The sequence below is a fragment of the Schistocerca cancellata genome, chromosome 2 (genome assembly GCF_023864275.1).
Source record: "Schistocerca cancellata isolate TAMUIC-IGC-003103 chromosome 2, iqSchCanc2.1, whole genome shotgun sequence".
Taxonomy (NCBI): domain Eukaryota; kingdom Metazoa; phylum Arthropoda; class Insecta; order Orthoptera; family Acrididae; genus Schistocerca; species Schistocerca cancellata.
In genome coordinates this window covers 158090598-158102925 of record NC_064627.1, presented here as the reverse complement: position 1 = coordinate 158102925, position 12328 = coordinate 158090598, and the positions used below count along the sequence as shown (strand labels likewise).

General features: G+C 41.1%; 1 protein-coding gene across 1 annotated transcript in view; it reads left to right on the top strand.

The window, feature by feature from the left end:
- Window positions 1-12328, top strand: part of LOC126161446 (probable ATP-dependent RNA helicase DDX46) — a 150802-nt gene that overhangs the window by 71423 nt on the left and 67051 nt on the right. Inside the window, exon 9 of the mRNA XM_049917261.1 lies at window positions 9703-9862. Within this exon, the coding sequence (XP_049773218.1) occupies window positions 9703-9862 (160 nt within the window). The remainder of the gene's footprint in view (window positions 1-9702; window positions 9863-12328) is intronic.

Genomic DNA, 12328 nt, shown 5'->3' with positions numbered 1-12328 from the left:
GGGCAAGTCCTGCTGCGAGGACTGTCACAGGGGTAGAAGCCATGGGGTGAGGAGATGGGTGCAGAAGGAGTGTAGAATCTGACATGGATATTGCAGAGATTGGGAGGGTGACAGAAAGCTGTTATCGGGTGGTGGACAAAGTCTTGGGTAGAATGGACTTCATTTTAGGAACTCACAGCCTTGTTGAAGTAGCTGACTAACACATTCAAGACCAGGATAATACTGAGTGACAAGTGGTGTACTACTAAGTTGTTATTTGGAGGGGTCAGCAGTACCAAGATTGGATGTGATGGGCCGGGAAATCTGCTTTCGGACTAGAGTGGTGGTGTAATTACACCCAGTGAAGGCTGAGGTGAGAATGGTGGTATATTGCTGTAAAGAGTCTGCATCTGAACAAATGCATTTGCCATGAATGCCAAGGCTGTATGGGAGGGAATGTTTGACATGGAAAAGATGGCAACTGTCAGCATACAAGTACTGTTGTTGGTTAGTAGATATAATGTGAACAGAAGTGTGTAGCTGACTTTCGGTGAGGATGAGGTCGACATCAAGGGAAGGGGCATGGGATTCAGGTTAGGACCTCACCATGAGTCCATATGGCAAAGACGTTGTCGTTGTACCTAAACCAAAACGGGCTGAAGGCTTGTGGATCCCAGGAAAGCCCACTCAGAGTGACCCATGAAAAGGTTGACATAGGAAGGAGCCATCCTGGTTCCTGTGGCTGTACCCCTGATCTGTTTTTATGTCTGCCCCTCAAAGGAATAGTAGTTGTTGGTAAGTGCCAAGTTGATTGAGGAGAGGAGGAAGGGTGTAATAGGTTTGGAATTAGGTGGACACTGACTGAGGAAATGTTCAGAGCAGCCAAACCGTGTACATGGGAGATGGTGTAGAGGGAGGTGGTATCAATCATGACAAGCAAGATGTGTGGTGGGGGTGGGACAGGCACAGATTTCAGACGATGTAGGAAATGGTTGGTATCTTCAAAATAGAAGGAAAATCTTTGTATTATGGATTGCAGATGTTAATCAGCCAAGGCAGGTATATGTTCGGTGAATGCTTTGAAGCCAACAGCTATGGGACAGCCAAAGTGAATGGGTTTGTGGAGCTTAGGAAGAAGGTAAAAGATGGGGGGTGCATGCTTTGGGTGGGGTGAGAAGTTCTATGGATAGAAGTTGGTAGTCCTTGTGAGGTGCCTGAGGTCTTAAGGAGGGACTGCAGGTCAGTTTGAAACACCAGGATCTTGATGAAAGATCCTGTATGTCTAGGTGTCAGACAGCTGGCGTACATCTTCACGTACATACTCTCCTCAGTCAAGTACCACAGCTGGGCAAGTGCAAGAGATTGCTGTATTTGAATTTTTAAAAGAGGCTGGTGTGGGGTATGATCACATACAGAAACAGGTACTTTCAGAATAAAGCCTTTGGGAGCAACTCCAAGGGACAAGCAGGTTTATAGAAACAGAAAGTGAGACCTTAGTGTTGATAGTTCGAAAGCATGTTTTCAAAAGAAATGGATGTAATATCTGATGGGATTCATCATATCAAGAGAGGAGGGTTTGGAGTGTTGGAGATAGTGATAGTGGTAAAAAAGAGAAGCAGAGGGTTGAAAAAGATAGAAGAATGGAAGAAAAGCAAGATTGGGCAAAGTCATACAAAAATAATGATAACAGACAAGGGTTAACAAGACATAATGAATGGGTGAGAATTTCTCACCAGAAAAGTGACCTATATCATACAAAAAAAGATTGGAAAAGAAAAAAAAAGGTTGCTTGGGAAAGTCATGAAAACAGACAAAATTTTAAAAACTGGGCAAACAGAAAGAGGAAGTCGCTGGAGAAAATGTAATCTGATGTGTTTGGCAAATAAAGTAATGTAGGAGATGACAGTAAAAGGCAGTCACAGCAGTTTGTTGAAAAACAAACATACAGTGACATGAAAGAGTTACATATAAGTAAGTTAAATGGTGAATAGGAAAGTGTAGCTGCCAAATTCGCAAACAAATTGGCAAATGATAATCAGGAGAAGGCTCCACAGTGTTGTGAACCATAAACAAATTGTTGTATGCAAATTTGTAAATAACAGTGGACCCATCTAAATGCTTGGAAATCAGTACTAGAAAAGATGTAGGAGCAAGATGTTGGTTAACATAGATGGTACAGGTAAGTAAATTAGTGGACTAGTACAAAAGGTAGAAAACATACAATAGTTTGAACAACATAGATGACAACAAAGACTGACAAGAGGGTCACATAAGAAGGAATGATGACCACATGGGCTAATCAAACAAAAATAATCAAGTTTTGAAAATATAAGTAACTGAATAGGTAAAAAATCTACTCACCAAGAGGCAGCAGGAGAACCCACATATAAAAGGTATTATAGTTTGCTAGCTTTTGGAGCCAGTTGAAGGGGAAGGGGAAGGAAGAGGGGTGAAGGAAAAGGACTGGGGATGTTTCGGAAAGGGGGTGGAGTTCTGAAAAGTCACCCAGAACCCTGGGTCAGGGAAGACTTACTGGACAGGATGAGAAGGAAAGACTGATTATTGGGGACTACAGTGGGCGAGATTTGAAAATCTGAGAGCTTAAAGATGGAAGATATGGTAACATGCAAGACAGAGATTACTGCTGAAACACCATACATGAGTTAATAAGAGCAACAGCCTAAGTGTGTTGCATGTGATAGACATGGGAGAGGGACAGTGAAATATAGACAGGTCAGATAATGAAAAATGTAGAAAACTCAAAGTGAGTGAAGGAAGGAATAGTTACTATGAAGACATGCTGAGACCGAAAAAATTAACATAAATTAAGGCCAGACAGGTGGTGAGAACCAAGGATATGTTGTAGCACCGTTTCCCATCGACAGAGTTCTGAGAAACTGGTGTCTAGGGAAAGAATCCAATGATGTAAACACTGTTTGGCATTTTACATGTGCGTGACTACCAGCAAGTTATCATTTAGGATGAATGGGTATAGCAGAGTGTGTATACTGGCAACACACAATATCCTGTTGCAGCTCATGCTCTACAACATGACAGTAGAGACCTCAGTGCCTGTTTCAGCACTCAGATGCCAGACACCAGTTTCTCAGAACTCCGCAGGTGGGAACTGGTGCTACAAGATGTTCTTGGTTCTTGCCACCTATCTGGCCTTAATTTATGTTAATTTCTTTGGTCAGCATTTCTTCATAGTAACTATTCCTTTCTTCTCTCCCTTAGTTTTCCGCATCTTGCATTTTCTGACCTGTCTGTTTTTTTGCTGTCCCCTTCCAACTTCTATCACATGCAATTCCCTTAGCATTTTGCTCGTATTAACTCATGCAGGATGTTTTACCGGTAATCTCCATCATGTGTATTACCTTTAAACTCTCAGGTTTTCAAATCTCGCCCTCTGCAGTCCCCAACAATAAGTCTTTCCTTCTTATCCTGTCTGGTAAGTCTCCCCTCTGGGTGACTTTTGTGAACTCTAGCCTTTCTCCTAAACCACACCAGTACTTTTCCTTTACCCCTCTTCCTTCCCCTTCAGTCATTCTGCCAGAAGAAAGAGTGGCTGGCTCACAGTACGGGTAGGCAGAAATAACCGTTTTTTGGTCACCAAGGCCACCAGACCTAACCTCTTTAGAATTTGCTTCTGGGAATAATTTACGTGAGAGGATTGTTGAAAGAGAAGTCTACAAAGGAAAACTAAACACACGAGATGAACTGATTGTTCTGATCATGATTGGGCTGCCCCCATAAAAAAATGCCAAGATGATCTCAGAAGATCAACACCCATGTTGTCTAGATAATTTGAGAGTGCATTTAAGTCTTCAGTCAAATTTACAAAAATCAGCCTTGAACTTAATCATTTCCTTTTGCGAACACCTTCTGTGAGTGTTTGGTGTACATTCTAACAGTTCTACCTGCGCAGCCAATAAAAATGGACGTATATTATATGGAATGTTTTATTCTAATTAGTCTGTACTACCATCTCCTAAAACATTTACCATTCCTCCTGAAACACCTTGTGTACATTGATTTCTAGTGTAGTATTGGGAATCACAAGAGGATGTGGTATACTTGGAAAAGGCCAGCAGATACAAGATTTCAGTTATTTACATTATGGTCGGGCAGAGATTCCAAAATCAGATATTGGATTGTAAGACATACCTAGGAGCAGATATAGACTGAGATCAAAATTTAGCTGTGACAAAGAGTAGGCAAAAGTTCAAGAGATTAGTTAGGAAGATTCAATGTGCAAAGAAGTGTGATAAAGAAATACTAAGGAATGAAGAGAGAGACTTGAAGCTTCAAGGCTGTAGATACTGTGATAAGGAATAGCTCAGTAAACAATGCAGTTGAAGAGGAATGGAGATCTCTAAAGAGGCCAATCACAGAATTTGGAAAGAAAAACAGAGGTACAAAGAAGGTAACTGTGAGTAAACTGTGGGTAACAGAAGAAACACTCCAGTTGAGCAGTGAAAGAAGAAGGTGCAAAAAATGCTTAGGGAAGTTCAGGAATACAGACATACAAGTTGTTATAACCTTTAATTCACTAATCAATCGCGTGGATATACAAACGTAGAAACAATAGTGGGTTTCATGCTACCAACTCCATATCTGTCACTCAACTGCCGTGCCGTGACATGCGGCCGGCGCCGTTCATAGCCAGGTGGCGCTCCCGCGCTCAGCCGAGCTGCGGAGCGCCTCTATCGCCGTGTTTGCGTACTGACGTAGCGGCACTTTTAAATCTCGTGGCACTGTCACAACGCAAGTGACTTAGGAATGAAATAAATAGGAAATGTAGGGAAGCTAAGGCAAAATGGGTGCAAGTAAACTGCGAAGAAATCTAAAAACAAAATGATTGTCAGGAGGACTGACTCAGAATATAGAAAAATCAAAACAACCTTTGGTGAAATTGAAAACAAGGATGATGACAGCGCAGTGGAATTCCACTGTTAATGTAGAGAATTGGATAGGTGAAAAGAGTACATTGAAGGCATCTGTGAAAGAGAAGACTTACATGATGTGATAGAAGAAGAAACAGCAGTCAATGTAGAAGAGATAGGGGATCCAGTATTAGAATCAGAATTAAAAAGAGATTTGAAAGACTGACTATCGAATAAGGCAGAAGGGATAGATGACATTCCATCAAAATTTCTAAACTTATTGGGGAAGTGGCAACAAAACAGCTGTTTACATTGGTGGGTAGAATGTACAACTCTGGTGATCTACCATTTGACTTTTGGAGAAACATCACCCACAAAATTCCGAAGATAGCAAGAGCCGACAAGTGTGAGAATCCTTGCATAATCAGCTTAGCAACTCATGGATCCAAGTTGCTGACGAGAATAATATACAGAGGAATGGAAAAGAAAATTGATGATGTGTTAGATGACTATCAGTTTGGCTTTAGGAAAGATAAAGGCACCAGAGAGGCAATCCTGACATTGCAGTTGGTAATGAAAGCAAGACTAAAGGGAAATCAAAACATGTTAATAGGATTTGTCGACTTGGAAAAAGCATTCAACAATGTCAGATGGTACAAGATGTTCGAAATTCTGAGAAAAACAGGGGTAAACTTTATGAAACGGGTAATATACAGTATGTACAAGAACCAAGAGGGAACAATAAGATGGAAGACCAAGAACAAAGTGCTCGGATGAGAAAGGGTGTAAGACAGGGATGTAGTCTATCAGCTGTTCAATCTGTACATCGAAGAATCAATGATGGAAATAAAAGAAAGGTTCAAGATCAGAATTAAAATTTAAGGGTTAAAGGATAACAGTGATAAGATTCACTGATGACATTGCTATCCTCAGTGAAAGCGAAGAGGAATTACATGATCTGATGAATGGAATGAACAGTCTAATGAATGCAGAATACGGATTGAGAGTAAACCAAAGAAAGGCGAAAGTAATGAGAAGTAGCAGAAATGAGAACAGTGAGAAACTTAACATCAGGATTGGTGATCACTATGGTGATGAAGATAAGGAATTGTGCTAACCAGGCAGAAAAATAACCTATGATGGATGGAGCAAGGCGGACATAAACAGCAAATTAGCACTAACAAAAAGGGCATTCCTGTCCAAGAGAAGTCTTCTACTATCAAACACAGACCTTAACTTGAGGAAGAAATTTCTGAGAATATACTTTTGGGGCACAGCATTGTGTGGTAGTGAAACACGGACTGTGGAAAAACTGGAAAAGATGAGGATCAAAGCATTTGGTAATCTTAAGGAAGAATTCAAGTTTTGATACAACAGTGTGTCAGCATTAGAGTGTGAGTGTTATCTGTTGTCCTCTTGATAGTTAGTGAATATTGATTAAAAGGTTTACAAGTGCCCATTTTGCACTGATGTGCAGCTTGAAGTCATTGATCTGCAATGAGACAGGGCATATAAATACATTCTAGATTTCTCCAAACATGTCCTTTAGGATCAATTTCCTTGTTAACACAAGTCTCCACACAGCTCCCCTCTCTATTCCCCGAGATGATGGAAGGGGTTCAGTATTCACTACTCACAGGCCTGTGCTCATTGTCTGCTTGTGGAACACGTTTTCTCTGAAGTGCTGCTCTAGAACTTGGTATCTGTCTGATTCACCAAGTTGCCAGTGTGGATGCTTTCTCCCAACACCAACAGTATCTCAGCTCTCTTTGTTGTTGTATATCTCCCTCATCACCAATTCCTCCCCTTGTTTCCCCAGCTGGTTTCCACTGTTCCACATATATTTAAGTATTATGCTGTGTCTTCTCTTCTTATCTGCTCTTATCCATGTCCTTATTTTTTTCCTTCTCTCTCTCTCTCTCTCTCTCTCTCTCTCTCTCTCACTCAACATTTTACTTAATTTTTCCTTCTTTTTCAGTGGCCATTTTTATCTCATGTATCATTCTTCTTGCAGTACATTGTCTGGTTATTTGTAACCACATTTGTAACCACCTACAGCAGGCTGTTCCAACCGAGCTCCAGGGAGCCGGAGCACTCACTGCGGCAGCTCGGATCTCACGTGGAGGGGGAAAGCGAACTCACTGCCCCCTGGCCGCATGCAGCCGCAACTGACGCAATAATCCGTGTTCAATGACAGCTATGACTAGCCGCGGGAGCCCTGTACCTCTATTGGAGGATACCTTTCTATTCATTGAGAGGGATGGTCGGCCGCAGTGTCTTGTATGTCATAAAGTGTTTAATTCTCCGAAGAGGTACAATATACAACGACATTATACACGTCTTCACGCAGCGCCCTACGATCAGGTGGAAGGCGTTGCACGCAGAGAACTGGTAGCCAGGCTTAAGAACGACATACCAGGAGACTTAAGTTTAAAAAGAGTTTCGTAATATGGAGGGTATCAAAACATGCAACATAGTTTGTGTTCTGTAATGCGTTTATAATTTTCAGGTGAATGAGAGCGGAGAAAACACTACTGAATCTGCAATCCGAGCTAGCTACAGGGTCGCTCACATCATTGCGACGAGTGGCAAGCCGTTTTCGGTGGGACCACTCGTAAAATCGTGCGTGGTAGCAATTGCAGAATGTTTGTTTCCAAGGGAGGTGCAGGCAATTGAAGGGGTTTGCCTGTCGAAGCAAACAATGTCACGTCGAATCCTGGACATGGCAGCGGATTTAGACACAGCTCAGGAAAAAGGCGAAGAGCTTTGTTGCATTTTCGCTAGCGCTTGACGAAAGCACCGACATATCAGACTGTGCTCAGCTTGCAGTCTTTGTGCGTGGTGTCGACATGGAGCTGCAAGTAACTGAAGAATTCTTGGATGTGGTACCACTCGATTACACCGCAACAGGACGTGACATTTTTGAAACTGTTTGTGAATCAGTGGACAACATGAATTTGCCGTGGGATAAGCTCCATTGTGTAGCGACAGACGGTGCACCACAAATGATCGGGCGTCACCAAGGTTTTGCTTCTCGTTTGAAAAATAAACTCAGGGACGAATTCGGGAAAGACATTATGACTCTTCATTGTTTTATTCACCAAGAGGCACTGTGCGCTGAAACAGTACAGCTAGGTGGTGTAATGAAAGATGTTGTGAAGTGTGTGAATTTTGTGCGGCGTCACGGTATGAGTCATCGCCAATTCAAAGGATTCCTGAAAGATATGGAAGCGGAGTATGGGGATATACCTTACCACAGTACAGTTCGTTGGCTGAGTCGGGGAAAAGTTCTTGATGTTTTCTTTGCCATTAGTGAGGAAATATCCCTTTTTCGCGAAATGGAAGGGGAAGAAATGCATTGTCTTAAAGATATGAAATGGATGTCAGACCTGGCGTTCCTAGCTGACATAACTATGCATCTGATTAATTTAAATCTGTCATTGCAGGGCAAAGGGCAGCTAATCGTTGACATGCACGACCAGATCAGAGCGTTCATGGACAAGTTACGTTTATTTGAGAGGCAGATGAGTAATGGACATTTAACGTTCTTCAATCGTCTTGCTTCTTTAAAACTACCTGAAGGTACTACTTTCGGCGATTACCAAGCAAAGTTAAAGCAGCTCATCACGTCATTTGAAACACGATTCCCAGACCTCACTGGATTGGAAATGGAGCTTAGGTGTTCAGCACTCCTTTTTCAGTTCCCCCGATGACTTGTCATCGTCACTTCAATTGGAGATTATTGATTTGCAAAAGTCAACTTTGTTGAAAGAGAGGTACTACAACACGTTGGATTTGTCACGATGATATTGTTCATTACAGCAAAAAACATTTCCCTAGCTTCACAACAATACCGCTCAGATCATGTGCATGTTTGGATCTACGTATTGTTGTGGGCAGCTTTTCTCAGCAATGAAAAGAGTAAAAAGTAAGGAACGGTCGTTTCTTCAGGATGCAACAATGAAGGCCAGCCTTCGCATTAACGCTGCGAACACTTTCACGCCTGATATTTCCGATCTTATAATGCAAAGAAAATGTCAAGATATAGAGGCCCAATAATAGTATGCAATTTCTTGTGAAACAATTGTTTCTTATTTATTTCCTGAACATCGTATTTCCTGGTGTAGCATGGCACCACGTCTTAGCAGCTAAGAGTATGATGTTGTAGATCCTGTAAGACGCAGCTGGCTCATCAAAACGCTTGTCTTGCTGCCTGCCTCAGCCAGACGTGCCGGAGTGCCGGCCCACTTGAATGGTCACAGCGAGCGACACGGCTCCTTGGAGCAGGGAGCACTCCGCGGCTCACAACGGAGCCGACAAGCTGGAACAGCCTGACCTACAGAATGATTGTCATAGTTATTAATTGTAGAATTTTCATGTAAAATAATGACCTCACAGTTTTGCAAGGTAACATTTGTTCTTTGATCAGGCTTGTCCAATTTTACACAAAAATCTATCCCAATCTCGTGAATTGCCTGTTGACATTTCTTAATTTTGCCATTTTCATATTTTTTCCTCCTGGAATTTGTCCTGTGTTAAAATTATATATTTTTTCTGATGTGGTGTTTAGTGAAACTTGGCCTGCTCTCTTAGAATGATATAAGTGATAAAATTTTACTCTCTCACTTCTAATACTGAATGTGTTTTGGAATGAGCATATGTCTTTGTATGCTTGTGTTCAGCATATATGTCTCTTGAAATCATTGGATGAGACTTACCCAGCGTTTTAGAGTTATTCGGTTTGATTGAGTAAGTATCTAGCTTTAACAGTACAAACTTAATGAGTTTCAGAAGAATGTTTTATATTAATGAAGACTGTTTTTGTCTTTCTTTTTAGGAATTAGAAGGCATAAAAGTAAAAGGGAAAGGATGTCCAAGGCCTATAAAAACATGGGCACAGTGTGGTGTTAGTAAAAAGGAGTTGGAAATCTTAAAAAAGCAGAATTACGAGAAGCCTACACCAATTCAGGCTCAAGCGATTCCGGCAGTTATGTCAGGTAATATTATGTAGTAGAGTCTATTAGTTGATATTCTCATGGCTGAGCACATTACTTTTATCTTTTTCCCATTAAAAAAAGTGTGTGTGTGTGTGTGTGTGTGTGTGTTAATTATAGGCAGCAACAACGAAGAACAATAATAACAGTAAACAATAACAATAATAATAGGAAACAACAGAGTAACCACTACTGTAGTGACTTAACCGGCAGTCTTTCTGCATTTAAAATGTGTATCAAATGCATTATCATTATGAAACGTTGTGATGTAACATCTCTGCCACCATTGCAAGCTTTGCACTGAAAGTGTTAGTAGAACACCTGAAATAGAAAAATGACAATCGGATAAGTTCTTTCAAAATCTAAGATTTTTAAATTTCTGAACAGTATAATGTCACTTCCCAATAAGATGTGATTGGTGCTTCAGCCTTTGCTTACTATGATTCAATTGAAATGTGTCTCCTTTCTGAAACCTGGTACGTGATGGGAGACAGGTGGCTGAAGTCCTGGAATGGGAGAGTAGAGGTCACCAGTATTTTACCATAAAGCCTGTTTGCGATGAGACAGAGAAGGGCAAGTGAGAGGCAGAGCAGTGTGTATATTTTATGTTAACCTATGTCAAATCTGAAAATTGTCCACTCTTATGAAATTAGGAAATAGGTTACATCCATCAGATTGATGGGTTAAACATGCTGTGCCCAACTTTGCCTCTGCTTTTCTCTCATTTCTGTAATTCACAACACTAACATAATACTCTTTACATATACTCATTTAAGTCATTTAATTTGAGTAACACTAATTGTATCTTAGTCTCATAGTTCAGCAGAAGTTTCATATCTTTGTAATATAAGTGACAACAGAATTTGGTTGAAGTATTTGTAAGCTCTTGGGATCATCGGCATCTCCGCGGCTATTCTGCATATCACACTTAAGTGCCTTGCAGAGGTCTTATTGAAACACCTTCACAATAATTCTGTTATTCCACTCTCAAACAGTGTGCGGAAAAAATGGCCACTTATATCCTTCCATGTGAGCTCCGATTTCCCTTATTTTATTATAATGATTGTCTCTCCCTCTGTAGGCCAGCGTCAACAAAATATTTTCACATCTGGAGGAGAAAGTTGGTGATTGAAATTTCATGAGAAGATGCCATTGCAGTGAGAAAAGCCTTTGTTTCAATGATGTCCACCCCAAATTCTGTATCAGGTCATTGACACTCTCTCCCCTATTTCTCAATAATACAATACATGCTGCCCTTCTTTGAACTTTCTTGATATACTTCGTTAATCCTATCTGGTGTAGGCCCCACACCATGCAGCAGTACTCTAAAAGAGGATGGGCAAGTTTAATGTAGGCAGTGTCTTTAGTAGATCTGTTGCTTCTTTTAAGTGCTATTCCGGTAAAATGCAGTTTTTGGTTCTCCTTCCCCACATTTTCTATGTGTTCTTTCCAATTTAAGTTGTGGCGTGTTAGTGTGACTTTCCTTTGTGAATCCATTTACTTGTCCCTTGCTTCCCAAAAAAATATCACCCTGAAATCAGCTGAATTTCAGAGTAATGTTTAAAATTTTCTAGTTAATCAGTGTGTTACATGTGTAAAATAGTTAATGCCATCTGTTTTATGTTTATTTCACTAATTGATGTTGGTTTCTTCTGAAATTACATAGCAGGTGCGATGAAAATTTGCAGATAATATAGTCAGGAAAGAAAAGAAAACTTCTTTTTTTATTTGCTGTAGTTTTATTGTACTTCATTGTTTTTCCACAATCTGAGTACACTATGTGATCAAAAGTATCCAGACACCTGGCTGAAAATGACTTACAAGTTTGTGGTGCCCTCCATCGGTAATGCTTGAATTCAGTATGGTGTTGGCCCACCCTTAGCCTTGATGACAGCTTCTACTCTCGCAGGCATATGTTCAGTCAGGTGCTGGAATGTTTCTTGGGGAATGGCAGCCCATTCTTTACAGAGTGCTGCATTGAGGAGAGGTATTGATGTCGGTCAGTGAGGCCTGGCACGGAGTCGGCCTTCCTTAACATCTCAGAGGTGTTCTACAGGATTCAGGTCAGGACTCTGTGCAGGCCAGTCTATTACAGGGATGTTATGGTCATGTAACCGCTCTGCCACAGGCCATTCATTAGGAACAGGTGCTTGATTGTGTTGAAAGATGCAGTCACCATCCCTGAATTGCTCTTCAACAGTGGGAAGCAAGAAGGTGCATAAAACATCAATGTAGGCCTGTGCTGTGATAGTGCAATGCAAAACAACGAGGGGTGCAAGCCTCCTCCGTGAAAAACACGACCATACCATAACACCACCGCCTCAGAATTTTACTGTTAGTACTACACACGCTGGCAGATGATGTTTACCAGTAATTTGCCATACCTACACCCTGCCACTGTTTAATCATTCAGTGTTTAAGCTCCTTACACCAAGCGAGGGGTCATTTGGTATTTACTGGCATGATATG